The 18598-nt window shown below is 39.7% G+C and overlaps 1 protein-coding gene across 6 annotated transcripts in view; it reads right to left on the bottom strand.

Moving 5' to 3' along the window:
• Positions 1-18598, bottom strand: part of DYM (dymeclin) — a 322698-nt gene that overhangs the window by 124733 nt on the left and 179367 nt on the right. For all 6 annotated transcript variants that reach the window (XM_075932691.1, XM_075932689.1, XM_075932685.1 and 3 more), the window contains 2 exons: positions 8655-8768; positions 5960-6054 (listed from right to left, as the gene is read on the bottom strand). In XM_075932691.1, coding sequence (XP_075788806.1) covers positions 5960-6054; positions 8655-8768 — 209 coding nt within the window. The remainder of the gene's footprint in view (positions 1-5959; positions 6055-8654; positions 8769-18598) is intronic.

Below are 18598 nucleotides of genomic sequence, written 5' to 3'. Positions count from 1 at the left end.
TAGGTGGACCATTGCTTTGACCCATATGACCATTTTTACATTCTTATTTACTAATGTAACTAATGATGAAACACAAACAAAAGTCTCATCAGATGGGTATTATTTCCATACTATTAGCATTTATTACAGAGGAATATGGAAAATGGATAGAGATTTGGTAGTTCGTGAGGTATTCTTGGTAGACTAAAATAGTAGTGATACATTTATGAAACGTAGTATTCTCACTATATAGCGTCCACATTATCTTTCTCAACAACAGGATTTGTAGATTAGAAACAGACATAAGGAAGTGATGACCCATAAAAAGAAAAATATGAAAGAGCCAGGAGGAGGTATTTATGCCATGTCCTGCCCTGTTAAATGTTAAAGACAAAGCACAAAAAAGGTTTAAACATGCAGATGGACCAGCTATTTAGAAGGAATGTATCCAGGGCAGCTTAAAGAATATTACTACTGTAATGCTACTTTTGAAATGTATTGTACTTTCATCCTTCACCTAGATACTTTTGTGATAATTCCCAAGCTATGAAGAGCATTAACATTTTCCTTAGTATGCTGGAATTAATACAGACACTGCCATTTTTGTGCAACACTGCAGTTTCTATGAATTTGAAAATCCTCAGTGATGAGAACAAATATTTGTACAAGCCAACTGGTCTCCAAAAGAGGACCTTACAACTGTTACCTCACAAGCCTTTAGAGCTTTTTATTCGTAAGCCATCGCCCCTTTTTCCAGCATCCTCCCATCTCTGTCATACCATACACATTGAGTTTGGGGAAAGATCCACTTGTGAACCCAAAAATAAGTTAAAGAATCAGTAAGACCTCCTCACATGACCTCAATGCAAGCTTAATCATTCACTGGAGACTTTGTTCATTTCCACCACACAAAAGCCTGCTGTTATTTCCCATGTTTACAGTAGATTATTAGCTTAAGAAATGCTGAATCATAAGTCTTACAGAAAAATGGATGCATGTGGTACCTGTCAAATCCTACAACACTCAAGCTTCTTTCCCCTGTAGCTACAGCTTCACCTTCCTTTTAACTCTGTCAAGAGATTTTAAAAGCCATTGTTGCACCCTGGAGTCTTGAGAAGTTGAGATAAGCATATGGAGTTAGCAGACACAGTAATGATATGTTTAACTAGACAGTATCCTTAGGATAAGCTGAGTTCAGAATAAGAAGTACAGATTCCTAGAGGCAGAGAAAGTTTCTTTGGATGGAAGCTACAGCTCTTAAGATTCCAACTAACATAGTTTGAGAATGTTACAGCCCTCTTATTTCCTTTTCAGCAGCTACTTCCTCAAACATACCTATCCTGACTCTGTACTACTCACACTTTCCATAATCCCTCGACACGGTGATTATATCACTCACTGTATTGCAATGCTGCAATAAAAATTATGACAGGCATAAAGTGTGAGGAGCAGGGAACAAACCTCACAAGACAAATCAGGTTTCATAAGCAGCTGAATATTTTCCTATATTCTTTACATTGAGAAGTAACAGTCTTTAATTAAATTGGTAAGAGATGATAAACAGAAATTAAAAGGTACAGTGACTAAAGTAAAATCCATGCAAGCTGTGAATGGACAGGTCTAACCTGTATTAACACTAATCTGTCATCTCTGATGTCCACAGGAAGGTGATGTAAATTTTCTGATGTTATAAAGTTATATTTTATGGTGATCGTAGGTCCACTATATTAAATTTACTCAACCTTTAATGGAAAACATTCTTCAGAATTAAAAAAAAATGGTAGTCTTTGCTCAGAAGACAATTTGGAAAAAGCTTGCATAGAAACTGAATTACTTCTCATATCATCTAATGAATCTTGAATTATGACTGTCTGCATTCTGTTCTCTGCCTAAGATAATTGCTTTCTTAGTTTAAAACTGTATACCCTAAAATTAAAAATATGTAGTTTTAAAGTATTATCTGCTTTTTTTAAGGTTTTCCTGCAGCCTTCATAAAGTGCACTTTTTATTATGTGTACCACAGTTTCTTAATGTTCCTTCAGAGGCATATTCATATCCTGACGGGTTCAAATAAGGCTCTAGTCCACTGATGCTGAAACAGAGTTTTAACCACAGTGGCTATCAGATTACTTTCATCCCTCCTTTTCACAGAATACTCCTAAGAATATTTAACCCTTATGATATAAGTGTGATATGATATCATGACATACAGAGTACAGAGGATGAAGAACAGGCCACTTTGTGATGAGGAGACTACAATGGATTGGGCACACACCCAGGTCCCAATCCACTGAGGTCAAGAACCTATATACTGTACTGACAACAAGAGAAGAGGAGCACCCTAATGGTTGGGGAAAAGGAGCCTCTGCCCTGAGATTGGAATCTCATTTCCTCCACACTCAAGAGTAGAAGAAATGGGATGTTGATGGCTGTGAATTCCCTTCTGAGGGAATGGAGGCATCAATCTGCTGACCTATCATGATGTCCTAGGTGATATGCTGCCTGCTTGGATCCTATGTCCGATACATTACAGAATAGTTGTCAAGATTCATTCTTCTCACCCATTCACGTGGGAACTAACGATACTACCTATAACTCAGAGCATATCAGCATTGACTACAGTGCTCTGTGAACGAAGGTGAAGGAGGTTATTCTTGGGCATCCCTCCCAATTTCTGCATGAAGTACAGGCAGGGAAACAAGGGAGGAGACTGCATTAATAATCAAGTGTGTGTGTGTCTAGTTGAAGCCCTCTAGCTGAAAAAAACAGGAGTGATATCTTTGTAGACGTATATTACAGATGACAAAATCAGGAGGAGGATGTGAATGAGGTATTTTTAGAACTAAAATACCCAGAACACAAAACCTGGTATTAATGGGGGACTGTAGCTACTCAAACATCTGTTGGAAAAGTACTAAGGGAAAATACAAAATGGTTCTTTGAATGTACTGGGAAAAGAGAGTTACTCACCCTGTGCAGTAATGGGAGTTCATAGAGATGTGTGTCCCTATGGGTGTTCCATTGTGGGTCCTCGCACTAGCAACTGGAGATTTTTCTAACAGTGCCCTGCAGCACTGCGCATGTGCAATAGCATCTCTTTGTGCGATGCCCCTATTCCTTCTTTACTTTGGTTCTGGCCCTGAAAGAGGCTCCAAAGAAGAGGAAGGAGGGAGGGTAGTGGAGCACCCACAGGGACACACTTCTCAAAGAATCCCTGTTACAGCACAGGGTGAGTAACTCTCTTTTCTTCTGCAAGTGATGTCCCCATGGGTGCTCCATTCAGGGTGACTACAAAGCAATGTTTGTATTGTAGAGACGGGTCTGGACACCTACCCCGAAAATTGTGGACAGCACTACTTGTTCCACTGGATGTTGCTGGGGAAATTGCAGAGGTAAAAGTGTAATGTTTTGTGAAGGTATGGTGGGAAGACCACATTGCCACTTTACAAATCTCTTCTGGTGGGACATTGTTCAGGAAGGCTGTGGTGGAAGCCACCGCTCTGGTGGAATACTTAAAAACTTAGCTAAAGCAATCCCGGGACAGTCCACAACATTCTTAGAGAACTCATGGAGGAGGGATGAAGTCCCGAAGGACTGGACAAGTGCAAACATAGTACCTATCTTGAAATGCAGAGTAAAGAGGACCTGAGGAATTACAGACCAGTCAGCCTAACTTCTGTTCCTGGAAAGAATCTGGAAGAAATTAATTAATTAATGTTTAAGCACCTAGGTCCATGGTGTCCAACTAACTACACTCAACTGGCCAAATAGCCGAATTGTTCAAGCCAACTGGCCACACTCAGCCGTCCAAATATCCACAGGTGGCTAGTAGTCAGCGTGCTAGACACCACCAGACTTACGTGATAACGGCAATAAACAGTAGCAAGAAGCAATAGCCAACATGGATTCTTTTTATAATGGAGTGTAGAGTATGCTAATAAAATCTGCAGATGACATAAAACAGAGATTGCAAGCCATATTGGGGACAGAATCAGATTTCAGAACAATCCTGAGAAACTGAAGAATTGGTATGAAACCAACAAGATGAAATTCAATGAAGACAAGTGCAAAGTACCACATGTGCTGAAGAAAGCAAAATCAAATACGTAACAACAAAATAGAGAATAATTGGCTAGGCAGTAGTACTGCTGAAAAGAATTTGGGGATTATAGTGGATTACAAACTGAACATAAGTCAACTACGTGATGCAACTGCAAAAAAAGTCTAATACCATTCTAGGATATTTTAACAGGAGTGTCAAAAGATACTGGGAGGTAATTTTCTCCTATTATTTTCCACTGGTGAGGCTTCAGCTGGAGTATTATTTCCAGTTGTGGGCACCAACTTTAGGCATGGACAAATTGGAGAGGTTCTAGAGGAGTACAACAAAAGTGATAAAAGGTTTAGAAAAACTGATCTATGGGAAAAGTTTAGCAAAATTGGGTGATTTTAATTCTGAGAAAAGTGAAGGGGAACTTAGCAGAAGTCTTCATATATATGAAGAGTCATTGTAAAGAGGATGATGGTGATCAATTGTTCTTGATGTCCACTGAAGGTAGAACAAGAAATGATCAGGTTAATCTGATGCAAGGGAGATTCAGGTTGGATAGCAGAAAAAAGCTTTCTAACTATAAAGACATTTAAGTATATAGGTGACTCAGGAAGTTTTTGGAATCTCTACAACTAGAGATTTTTAACAGTTAGCTGACGTCCCAAGACAGCCCAGATGGCTGAAATCACAAGTCTTGGCACTTCCCTGTGTGACTTAAACCTTTAGCCCTGCTGCTAAATGCAGGGAGATGATTGTGAGGCTATGCTAGTAAATACTACACTGTTCTTCCAGAAAAAGCTACACAATTGAGAACCACAATTTGCATAGCTTTTTCCGCTTCTTTTTTTGGAAGAGGCTTTTCCTACATTTCGCCCCTCTATACTGGGCCAAACGTCCAGAAAGACCGCCTTTTTCTGAACATCCCTTCTTCCTCATAAAATGGGGTTTACAGGGATGCCGAAAAAGTGCGTCTGCTTTTCCAAAAGCAATTTCGGAGGAGCAGACGCGTTCCCTGTAGCGTAGACATAGCCTGAGATAGACAGAAGTGAGCACCTAAAAAGCAGGAAGGACTATCACAGAAATAGCTCCCACAAACCCAGTCCTTTTTTTATTTTAAATACTGTACTACTTGTTAGTCTAGACTTTTACAAAGTATATGTACACTTAAAGAAATATGTGATATTTTGAACTTTTTGGGATAAAATCTAAATTTGCCAAGCACTGTACAATTTTTCCACAGGATGTAACATCACCTTTTTTATTTCATTTGGATCAGTGAGTAGATGAATTCTAAAATAAAGTGGGCGCATCCCACACCATTATCAGCAATTACATGGTGGCCTCTGGAACTGGTGGGACTTGATTTTTCCCACCTTCTATATCTAAGATTCTAAGAAAGCGGTGCTCTAAGAACACGCACTGACATCAACTGAATTGTTACAAGTAAGGCGAGTGAACCTGAACATTTTAAAAAGGCAGAAAAGGAAATAACTATAAAAAGTGCACAACAGCACATCACAAACAAATGGCTATGTTTTGTCCACATTAACAATCAAGTCCTGTGTCTTCAGGACAAGTGGAAATATACTGAGTTGAAAGTCCAAGTAGCAATGTTCTAGAGAACTATCACCTACTGCTTTTTTGTCATAACAGAACAAGTGACTTAAAAATCTTCCTGTTTAAAAACAATTGCTATGGCTGGTCTATGGAGAACAGAAAAAAAAATCAACTGCTTCTTTGATAAAGATTCAGAATATTTTTCACTAACTCAAAACTTAACCCAGACTTCATGAAGGGAAATAAAATTGATCTAGTATAATTTAAATCCAATTTCTCTTATATCTATTTAGTCATAGAAAATTCAAGTCCCTTTCCCTCTGAATTTAGTTGGAAAATTAGTTTAAATATTTTTAAAAGATTTATATTTACCTGATGATTCTCTGAGCAGCATACTGATGAAGTGAGCGGAACTGTGCTGACATATTTGCTAAGGCTGCCAGACAATTTGTATGAAGGTATTTGTCCTGTTGGAAAAAAGGGGGAAAAACACATCAAACTATCCTTTTCATATATAGTGAGACTTGTCATAAGAAACCACTCAAAGGACTAACAAACATCCGTTGCTTAACAGAGGTGGTCTTCTATGAAGGTGGAGCAGAAATGCACTTTTGTATATTAGACATTGCTTTTAAAATGGTCTCTTCAAATATGAATTTGCCTAATAAGGGTGGTCTCTTGTACAGATTTCAGTGTACATAAATATTTTAAAATAGAAGTTGATACATAATAGGATCAGGAACATAATGGATAAATGGTACTGAAAATCTATATTGTTTTATTTTCTCTCCATTCCTCTGCCTGAATTCTCTCTGGCCTTACCCAACCCTTTTTGCCCTATACTCTTTGACCTCCATATTAATTATTTCAGAACATTCAAAACTGTCTACTACTATTATTAATATGGTACTTCATAAGTTCTGCCCCTATTTAGTTGGTGTTTCTGAAGGCAATTTTAACTGCCACCTTTCCAGATAAAATGTTTAAACACTAGCGCTCTCAGAGAACTGCATAACACTGACAAAACTATGGAATCCACAATTCTATGTCTTATGCAGTATTTATGGATCCTGTTCACAGGAAAAAGGCAAGTAAACATGGACTATGCTACTCCTCAAAGGAAGAGAATAAGTTTTAAGAAGCATATTGGAGGGATTAATTTATTGTAATACTCGGTTGCTCATTGTATACTCACCTTTTGGAGAAAATTAGATTCTCCTCTCCCAGGCTCTTTCTCTAATCATGTTTAACTAACCTCTCTATAACATGGAGCAATGCTTAATCATTTCCTTCATTAAGAAGTTGTTCTTCCTGCTCTAGACTAATATATGCATGTATTCTTCCTAAGAATAACACAGACCTCCCAATGTTACATAAAAATATATCAATTAGAAGGGAAGATTCTTGGAAAACATGAAGTGGCCTCTGACTCATTTTATAACTTATTCTGCCAGTGTCCAAGGAATTAGTATCTGTATTGGAGCAATCAATACAGTAAATTGAAATCAGACATATATTCAAAAATCCACTTACCTGTGCTCCCATTTTCAAAGCATAAAGATCTTCTTGTGAGCAAGAAGATTGATTCAGCATTGTTGGCTAAAATTTACTCATGACTCAGGAAAAAAAAAGTAGGGTGGAGAGGAGGAATGGGAGAACTTCTGAATATACTAGTAAAGCCTCTAACTGAAACCAGAGGGTAGACCTGATAAATATTTGGAATTAAAATGCAACCTATTTAACAAGAAACCATTTATTGGTTAAATAGCTCACAAACCCTTATTTCTGTTTATAAAATCTTACTTGACAAAATATTGCTTACATTTAATTCAGTATAAACTATCAGCTTCCTTTCCTTCCATTCCATTGTGTTTGCTATCTCATGAAAAAGAAATTACAGTCAATTAATGTCTGTTTTAAGATGTTAAAATAAGGGTAGTGTTAAGATAATTATATAGTAATAAAATTATTTGTTTATATGGTGTGACCACATAGAGATGATGATGATTTTGGTTTTAAATTATTTGATCTAATACTATCAACACCATGCTTTAGTTGATTTTATTGCAAAAATTTCTCCACATTTTTAGCAATGAAAGAAATGTGCAAAAGTCTATAATATATTTTACATGTCTGCTATACTCTTTAAAGAAATATTGAGAAACACTTAGAGGATACTTGAGGATCCACAAAATATAAACTAATAGATTTAGAGAAGACAAAAGCGAAATAATGCATGATGAGCAATATCTTTGAAACAACTACGCTTTGCCACAGATCTCTTAATTATATTTATAAGAAAAAGGTTTTTTCTCAGAAAAAAGCATAGTTAGGGTGGAAGAAAAGTACGTTTAACACTCCAGTTTATAAAACTATATAATCAAATAATAAGGAACCAAAATACATACTTCAATATGATTTAATAAAGGTGCAAACTCTCTAGTCTGGCACCTCACTGGTGCCAAACCACGGGAGGTCAGTACTGTCTAGCAGCATTACCAATACTTCCACTGCTTAGTGGGCTCTTAAGACACTTAGGGGTAAATTAGAGATAAACAACAGCACAGAACACTAAGTGGTAGGACTGGTGGCTGTAAACTAGCTTTATGGGATCATGGGAAACTTGGCCACACCCATGATAACTAGACATCCAGCTAAAAAAATCGTGCTGGACCATGGATGTTGCTGGATCAGAGTGTGCTGGACTAGAGAGGTTCAACCTGGATAGGTTAAATATCCTACACTTCATTTAATTATATGGTGTGCTGATACTCTTTTCTGGGAACTATGCAACTATTACTATGCTTGGCGTTTGTATGTTCGTAATTAAAGCAGCTGAACTGAATAATATCACAGAAATTGCTTTACAAATTCAGAAGCACTTCATGCCGTCCCCGAATACTGACCTTTTTTCTGCCTCCTCTGTGTTTATGTTTTATTCCGGAAAGGGTTCCTTTTGTGTTTTTTGCTTTTTAGTTTTTTACCACTGTTTGGAACTGAACTCCAGCTGATAGAAGACTGCAGATATATATACACTACATCTGTAAGATTTAAATAAAACTCTTACCCTTGTCCTTGTCATGTTGTACTGAATGGTTCTTATCACGACCAATATCAAAAGACTCCCCAGTGAAATTTCAGTTAGAACACGCTCTGAATACCAAGTGATATTTTTCAATATCTGCAACAAGGAAAAATACAGCTTTGAACACCAAGTTTCAATTGTGAATGAGATGACAAAATCATGCAGTTCTTTGGCTCTCACTTCACTGAAGACATGTAAATTAGCCTCTAAGTTCAATACATTAAAATGTATCGTATTCCAGATTTTCAAAGGGTGTCGCAGTAATCTCCAACTTGAAGATTTCATGTGGAAAAGGCGTGAAGAAGAGATATGTGAATGAAAAATTACCGGTGTGTTGAACTAATTTTAATTTGTGCACGCATACATATATACACCTATGCCAAAGTAAACCTGTATTGAAGATTATTTAAGGGACCAGCAAAGATCAGTTGCTTACCATGACTAGAGTGCCTATGTTCTATGTGCAGCACAAATAAAGTAATAATAGCAATAGCTCACTAAAGGAGAAGAATCCTACTCAGGACATTTGGGAATACTCTGGACAGACTAATGAAACAGGAAGTTGTCCAATAAGGGTGGTTAAATGTAGAGATTTTACTCTATGTAAGTGAAAGTTATAAGTATGAGTTAAGGTTCAATGCAAAAAATGAGATTTACAAAAAAAATGTGTAGCACCATAAAATGCATAAACAAAATCTATACAGTAGTTTCACAATTTATTAGCTAACCTGCTCTTTTAAGAGACTAGTCAAAAATATCCTCAAATTAAGCATACTGTTCAGCTTAATTTTTATTATTAATACTAGAAGATTCATCTGGTGTTGCTTAGGTCCTTAACTCGGTTTTTGTTTTTCTTAATTGAAATCATTGCGCTGGGGATGAGTGGTTCAGTATGAAGCCCTCTCTCACCACAGCAGCTTGGGGCTAGGGATGTGAACAAGTAATGGATGATGATTACTGGGTAATGGTTAACCTTTACCTGGGAGCAATACCCAGCCTGCTAAGGCTGTTCCAGGCCCACGGGGCTCCCAGCACACACAGACTGGGAGTCAGCAGCCCAGTGTGGGTCAGGAAGCAAACAGGCTGGAGCCACCCTACCCGTGGTGAGGAGGCCCCTCCAGCCCACCCCTTTTTAATTAGTTAACCAGTTAAACTTATTGTTTAATTGGTTAACTAATTAAATGGGATTTTAAATCCCTACTTGTGGCCAGGGGGGAAGTGCCTCTCCATGGCTGCTGCAGCACCAGTGGGGCACAGCTGGGGGAGGGGTGCATGATCCTCAGCTGGGGCTGGTCTAAGTTCATCTGCCCCTTGTGCTCCACAGCCAGATTGAGGAATGAAACAAACTGCACTTCCCCCTCATTCCCTGATGAAGGGGAACAGCCAGCAATGTTCCTGTATGCAGGGGCGGCCCGTGACTATAGGCCGATTTGGCTGTCGCATAGGGCGCCACCTTCAACGGTGCCCAGGACGCCCAATGATGACATCACCCCACTGATGGCCGTGCAGGCGGGGGCGCCGATCACGTGTTCTGCCTGGGTCGCCTGCTGCCGCAGCCCGCCTCAGGCCACTCCTGCCTGTCTGAATGAGGGGTACCTGGTGGGGTGGTAAGCTTGGGGCTGGGGCACTTCCAGATCGGAGTGGAGGGGGACATGCCCCCAGGCAGCCCCTTTTACTTGGTGATTCTGTTTCTTTTCTGTATGGTTCTATGCATCCCCGAATGCATAAGGGATGGGACTGAACCCTCCTCCCCCCTCCATAACCAAACGCTTACCTTGCTTTAAGTTACAATAAGAGGAAGCTGTATACCAAATTTGGTGGTCCTAACTGATTAGGAGGAGTTCTTGAACAAACAAACAAACAAACAAACGGCTGGATGGACAGACAGGTGCTCTAGCTCACAGACAAAAACACTCTAAAATATGTTATATTATTAATATAAACAGCCACACCGTTAAAGGAACAGAATTGTCAGCCTCTGAATGGTCACTTGTGACAGGTTTAACTCAACATTAGTAACAAAATGAAACAAGGAATGGTCTCATTTAAAAAAAAAAAAGCCAGCACAAAATTCCAAATACATCAGTTTAACACAGATAGAATTTCAGTTTTACCAGGAAAGATCCACGGAGCTACATCAGAAACATTTTAGACTAAATCCACACTGAACAAAAAACTCGCACTATCCAACCTAGAACGAGCTACGCTAAAGGAGTGAGTTCTCTGCACCTTTTTATCTGCTATGCATCTTGATGGTGTACAGTTTACAAATTAAATAAGAGTCCATAGAGAAGTCTATGCCACAAGCAACAGCAGAGACCATGGCCACCTTTTGCTTCTCCAGCTGGAGTTTTAAGGAATTGTTACGACTCATTTTATTCACTAGATTCTCCTCCATGTCCAGCACCAGATCATCTTTTATAAAGTATTGAATTGAAAGCTTTCAGGCTCAGCTGCCCCCTTAAAAGTACTATTTTGTGCATCTATGCTATACCCCAGGCACTTCCTTCCTGTAATTAAACTTCTAGTTTAAGAATCAAATTAAAAGCAGCTCTTGGCAGAGCTCAAAATGGACTGGTATGGACCAACGTATCAGCACTTCAGTGACTCCTGAGGCTTCAGCTATTCTTCAGGAAGCCCAGGATGTATCGAAGTTCTATATCCTACTTCAAAGTTAGGGATATCACCACTGGGTCGCCTTCCCTATAGCACTGAGGCCAATCCAGCCTAATATCTACTTTCATCCTAGTAGAAGGAGCCCTGCATAAGGAATAGGAGGGTGAGAAGGTGGGAGAATATGCAGTGGCAATATCTCTTCTTTAGATGGCACCAAAAAAGGCCAATACTCTTCCTTTTCTAAGTGAAAGTTCTTCAGATGACAAACAGTTTTACCCGTTCTAAAGTAGCAGCAACAAAATTTACTCCTCTGGTCTTCTGATTTTTACAGCCTGTAGAGTAATAGTCTTTGGGGGAAATCTTTCTGACATGAAGGGGCAGGTCAATAGAATGTACAAAAACTCAAAAAATAATATCAAAATGTTTTTTAAATACATCAGAAGCAGGAAGCCAACTACACAACAAGTGGGATTCTTGATCGAGACGCTAAAGGGGCACTCAAGGATGATAAAGTCATTTCAGAGAAGCTAAATGAATGTTTTGCTCCAGTCTTCATGGCTGAGGATATTGGGGAGATTCCCAAACCTGAGCCATTCTTTTTAGGTGACAGATCTGAGGAATTGTCCCAGATTGAGGTGTCAGTAGAGGTGGTTTTGGGACAAACTGATAAATTTAACAGTAACAAGTCACCAGGACTGGATGGCATTCACCCAAGAGTTCTGAAAGAACTCAAATGTGAAATTGCGGAACTATTAACTATGGCTTGTAACCTATCCTTTAAATCAGCTTCCTTACCTAATGACTGGAAAATAGCTAACAAAATGCCTATATTTAAAAAGAGCTCTTGAGGTGATCCTGGCAATTACAGACCAGTAAGTCTAATGTCAGTACCAAGCAAATTAGTTGAAACTATCGTAAAGAATAAAAGTGTCAGTGACATGGATGAATATAATTTGTTGGGGGAAGTCAACATGGTTTCTGTAAAGGGAAATCATGCCTTACTAATCTGCTAGAGTTCTCTGAGGGGGTCAACAAACATGTGGACAAGGGTGGTCTAGTGGATATAGTATACTTAGATGTCCAGAAAGTCTTTAACAAGGTCCCTCACCAAGTCTCTGAAGTAAAGTAAGTTGTCGTGGGATAAAAGGGAAGGCCCTTTCATGGATTGATAACTGAGTATAAGACAGGAAACAAAAGGTAGGAATAAATGGTAAGTTTTCTGAGTGGAGAGAGGTAACTAGGGGGGTCCACCCAAGGGTGTGCCCTGGGACCAATCCTATTCAACTTATTTATAAATTATCTGAAAAAAGGGGTAAACGGTGAGGTGGCAAAATCTGTAGAGATACCAAATTGCTCAAGATAATTAAGACCAAAGCAGACTGTGAAGAGCTTCAAAAAGATCTCACCAAACTAAGTGACGGGGCAACAAAACGGCTAATGACATTTAATGTTGATAAATGTAAAGTAATGCACACTGGAAAAAAAGTCCCAACTATACATACAATATTATGGGGACTAATCTGGCTACAATTACTCTAGAGAGAGATCTTGGAGTCATCGTATATAGTTCTCTGAAAACATCCACTCAGTGTGCAGTGGCAGTCAAAAAAGCAAATTCCCTCTGAGGGGGAGGGAATGCCAGTTGTTAGGAAGAGGCAGGTGTTAGTAGTGGTTGATTCAATTGTTAGAAACATAGATAGTTGGGTTTGTGATGATCGGGAGAACCATATGGTCACTTGCCTGCCTGGTGCAAAGGTTGCGGATCTCTCGAGGCAACTAGATAGACTTATGTGTAGTGCTGGGGAGGAGCCGGTGGTCGTGGTACATGTAGGTACCAATGACGTAGGGAAGGGTAGGAGAGATATCCTCGAGGCCAAATTTAGGCTGCTAGGAAAGAGATTGAAACCCAGGACATTTACAGTGGCATTCTCGGAAATGCTTCCAGTTCCATGCACAGGTGCAGGTAGGCATGCAGAGCTTCAGAGTCTTAATGCGTGGATGAGATGATGGTGTAGGGAAGAGGGGTTTGGATTGATTAGGAACTGGGGACACTTTTGGGCGAGAGGGAGCCTATACAGAAAGGATGGGCTCCACCTAAACCAGGGTGGAACCAGACTGCTGGCACTAAACATTAAAAAGACCGTAGATCAGTTTTTAAACTAAGAGATGGGGAAAGCCGATTGGTGCGGAGATGCATGTAAATCGGAGGGAGACTTCTCTTACAGGAGAATCCATTGATAGAGATTCTCTAAGCTACAGTCTGAAAGAGAGGAGGGGAGAGGACAAACCATGGGCCAGAGCAGACAAACAACCGCATATAAATGAATCCAATGCATCAAGGAAGCGCAGACAAATAAGCAGTGGCAAATTCTACACAAATGCTAGGAGTCTGACTAATAAGATGGGTGAACTCGAGTACCTCGTATTAAAGGAGGAGATTGATATAATAGGCATCACTGAAACCTGGTGGAATGAGGAAAATCTGTGGGACACAATCATACCGGGATATAAAATATATCAAAAGGATAGAGCAGGCCGGGTGGGTGGCGGGGTGGCACTGTATGTGAAAGATAATGTAGAATCAAATGAAATAAAAATATTAAATTAATCAACATATTCCATAGAATTGCTACGGATAGTAATTCCATGCTCCAATAAGAAGAAATTAGCAGTACAGCTATATTACCGACTACCTGACCAGGACAGCGATACTGACATTGAAATGCTGAGGGAGATTAGAGAGGCTACCAAAATAAAGAACTCTATAATACTGGGAGATTTTAATTATCCCCATATTGACTGGATACATGTCACCTCAGGAAGAGAAGCAGAGACAAAATTTCTCAATGGCTTAAATGACTGCTTCTTGGAGCAGCTGGTGCAGGAACCCACAGGGGAGAGGCAATTCTCGATTTAGTCCTGAGTGGAGTGCAGAATCAGGTCCAGGAGATAACCATTACAGGACCGCTTGGGAATAGTAACCATAATATAATAACATTTAACATTCCTGTGGTGGGAAGAACACCTCAGCAGTCCAGCACCTTGGCATTTAATTTCAAAAAGGGGAATTACACAAAAATGAGGAGGTTAGTTAAACAGAAATTAAAAGGCACAATGACTAGAGCCAAATCCCTGCAAGCTGCATGGAAACTTTTTAAAGACACCATAATAGAGGCCCAACTTAAATGTATACCCCAAACTAAAAAAGTTCTTCTTCACATAGCATGTAGTCAACCTGTGGAACTCCTTGCCAAAGGAGGCTGTGAAGGCTAGGACTATAACAGAGTTTAAAGAGAAGCTAGATAATTTCATGGAGGTTAGGTCCATAAAAGGCTATTAGCCAGGGGATAGAATTGATGTCCCTGGCCTGTTTGTCAGAGGCTGGAGTAGGATGGCAGAAGACAAATCGCGTGATCATGGTCTTCGGTCCACCCTCTCTGGAGCACCTGGTGCCGGCCACTGTCGGCAGACAGGATACTGGGCTACATGGACCTTTGGTCTGACCCAATACGGCTGTTCTTATGTTCTTATGTAAATATGTTAGAAATCATTAGAAAGGGATAGAGAATAAGACAAAGTATCAATGCCTCTATATAAAACCATGCTACGCCCACATCTTGAATACTGTGTAGAGATGTGGTCGCCTCATCTCAAAGAAGATATATTAGCATTGGAAAAGATTCAGAAAAGGGCAACAAAAATGATTGGGGGTTTGGAACGAGTCCCTTTTGAAGACAGATTAAAAAGACTTGGACTTTTCAACTTAGAAAAGAGGAGACTAATGGGAAATATGATAGAAGTCTATAAAATCATGACTGCTGTGGAAAAAGTGAATAAGGAAGTTTTGTGCTTATTCCTACAACATGAGAACTAGGGGTCACCAAATGAAATTAATAGGCAGCAGGTTTAAAACGAACAAAAGTAAGTTTGTCTTCACTCAGCGCACAGTCAACCCGTGGAACTCCTTGTCAGAGGATGTGGTGAAGGCTAGAAATTGAACAGGGTTCAAAAAAAGAGCTAGATAGATTCAGGGAGTTTAGGTCCATCAATGGCTATTAGCCAGGATGGGTAGGAATGGTGTCCCTAACCTCTGTTTCTCTGGAGGTGGGCGACAGGGCAAGGATCATGTGAGGATTACCTGCTTTGTTCCCTCCCTCTGGGGCATCTGGTATTGGCCACTGTCGGCAGACAGGATACTAGGCTGGATGGACCATTGGTCTTGACCCAATATGGCCGTTCTTATGTTCTTAGTAAACTGACAGGTGGTTTGCCAGTTGTTAAAAGAGCACTGAAACTGCAAGCCTAACAGGACACTCCACATTTTTTTTTCTCTCTATCAGATTAATGTGTACTTTGACATTCAAGTTTAGAAGAATAATGAATGCTCTAATACACAATGTTCAAGTCATTTACTGATCACATAACATTCCATATTATTATGCTCCCTTTGCTGCTACTTAAACTTTTTAAAATCCTTTAATAGACACAGTTTTATGTCAAACATTATTTCCTAATTAATATATGATTTAAGAAAAAAATTGTTAAGCCATGTAAGATGACTAATGGCTAGTTTCATACTTCAATGGACTGTGCCAACTTGAGTTTGCATCTGGAGAAAAAGGTGGTGAATAGCACTATAGGTAATTTACATTTATGTTCTTTGCCTTTCTCTGCCATCCCTCCTGGCCTTCACACCAACTTGTCACTGACATACTTCATTGAGCTACTTCCTTCTGGAACTACTGACTACATCACTCCTACCATTAATACTTACCATAATTATACACACATTTTGAGGCAAGAGCAGAACCTTTAGGATCAACTTGCATGTCCTACACTCTTCTTGCAACACTCTCCACTTTTCTTTACTTCTCTCTGAGAAGCTCCATCAGCCCAGATATGAAATCCAAACTCAGTTTAACTACAGAGTTTACTCACTGGGTCCAAAATCTAAATCTGATCTCCTGTTCAGACAATCTCGCATAACATTTGTTTTAAATTGGCATTTTGGCAGATTTCTAGATTTCTACAAGAAACAAGGGCAAAATATTTTATAACTGAAGTGAAAGAACACCTTTAAGGAACACCACAATATCTAGTGGGTACCATTATTTTGATCGTTGATCACTTGTGTCTCCATTCAACATATAAACACATTGGAAGCTAGCGTTTCAACGTCTATCCAGTTTGTTTCATAACCTTACTACAGAAATTATGAATCACCGAACTGCTTAGGGATGGAACGAAACATATTGTCCATTCTTCTGCAAATACAGGATCGTTCCCAAACAATATATTCTCAAGTGCTTTGTTCAATCCAGTTTTAAAGGATTAAAATAATTAAACTTCCGATCAATGCCCAGGGAAGATAATTCCACAGCCTAATAAATTCAATGCTAGGAAATTTGTCTTAATCTCTAGCCAACTTCTTTACCCAATCTCATCTCAATTCTACTTAGTTATACTCTGCTGAACCACTGTCACTATTCCCTTTCCCTCAGCATCTGTGCTCTCCAAAAAAACCATATTACCCCACCCCAAGTTATGTTAGTCTTCACCTAGCCACGCATTACATTTTGTTCTTGTTATTTTTCATACCTCCAATTTAAAGACTTTTTAAATGTTTAAGTGAACAGAAACTTATTTCTGTTCTCACCAATGACTGCAAATTTTCCTGCTCAGAACAGAATGCCTTTTCAGGCTGATGAAAATGGAATCAACTCTCCATAATCCAAAAGAAAACAAACACCACATAGGAGGCTCATATTTGATCTGCTGCTTATTATCACCCCAGGTATTTTTCATTATTGTTGCTCTGCAAGTATCTTTTCCTCTCCTGTTAAGCAAAACCCTTTAAGTGCAAACTTAAACAACAAATTGTCTGGTAGCACTTTAAAGACTAACAAAACATGTAGATGGTAGTTATTTTATTAATGCACTATTGCACTCACTCTTCCAGATGCCAAGCCAAGGCACCTTTTATTGGAAATCTTCTCCTCTTTATTGTGTACTTGCACTAATACCAGAGTGGCCAGTAGTCCCAATTAGCTAGAATAAAGCTTCTAAGATAAAACCTTCTTCATATCTTCTTTCTTATAAAGCTAGACTTAACAAGCCACATTTAAAAAAAATGACTAATTTACTCGCAGTCAAAATATTTCATTCAAATATATTTCTGCATCATAGATTTATAGATTCCAAGGCCTGAAGGTACAATTCTGATCACCTAAGTCTGACCTCTAGTTCATAGAACTTCCTCAAAATAATTCTTAGAGCTGATCTTTAAAAAAAACAAACAAAAAAAAAAAACAATCTTGATTTTAAAGTTGCCCCTACTGGACAATCCACCAAAATCCTGTTTAAGTTGTTCAAATGGTTGGTTACTCTCACTGTTAAAAAAAATTGTGTCTTACTTCCAGTCTGAATTTGTCTAGTTTCACTTCCCTAGTCTGGCACCAGAAGGACCTGACCCACCCCGAATGAAAGAATTTTCCAGACTAGGGGAGGTGTCCCCTGCAACCTGCCTGGAGCCAGCTGGCCTTCTGCCTCTGGCCCCCTCTATTCCCTCCCCAGCCAGGTTGTCCATCATGCTGCCACTGGGGCTGCCATGGGTGGCTCGGGTTCTCTGGCCCCAGCACTGGCCTCGTGCTGTCCCAGACAGTTAGGGCTCTCCATTTGCCAGCTCTGCACTGCTGCGGATGGCCAGGCTTCTTTGGTCACACTGCATGGGTGGCTAAGGTTCTCCAGCCCTTCACTGCTGTGTGCTGCTGGGTTTCTCCTGCCCCCAGCCTCACACTGCCTCGGTTGGCCAGGTTTCCCTGGCTTGGTGCTGCTGTAGGTGGCTGGGGTTCTCTAGCCCCTGGCTCCACGCTACTGCAGGCGACCAAGGTTCCCCAGCTCTGGTCAGGCTGCCATTAGGCTCCCAGACACTCTGTTCCAGGAGTTGCCAGACCAGAGACTGTTTGATTTCAGAGGTGCAACCTGTAGTCAAAACAACAAACTTTTTGCTCCTGTATGTCATGCCTATAGCTTTTATTTCCCATTTCACTTATACCAATTATGCCTTCAAGATACAGAAAGTTCTAAAAAAAGAATGCTTCAAAGCTGGCTTCTGAAATAGTAATACACAGCAAGAGCAAGACAAAACAGGTCACCAATTGCCAAAGCAGCGTCAAATGTGTGTCTCATACTTAAATTGTAAGCAAATTGTTTCATCTTCCTACAGTACCTAACACCATGGATTATTGGTCCATGAGTAGGGCTCTGAGAAATGGTAGTACAAATAAATAATGGTAACAAGAGGAAGAAAG

This window comes from Pelodiscus sinensis, chromosome 6 (assembly GCF_049634645.1).
Source record: "Pelodiscus sinensis isolate JC-2024 chromosome 6, ASM4963464v1, whole genome shotgun sequence".
Taxonomy (NCBI): domain Eukaryota; kingdom Metazoa; phylum Chordata; order Testudines; family Trionychidae; genus Pelodiscus; species Pelodiscus sinensis.
This window is presented reverse-complemented; position numbering and strand designations above follow the sequence as displayed.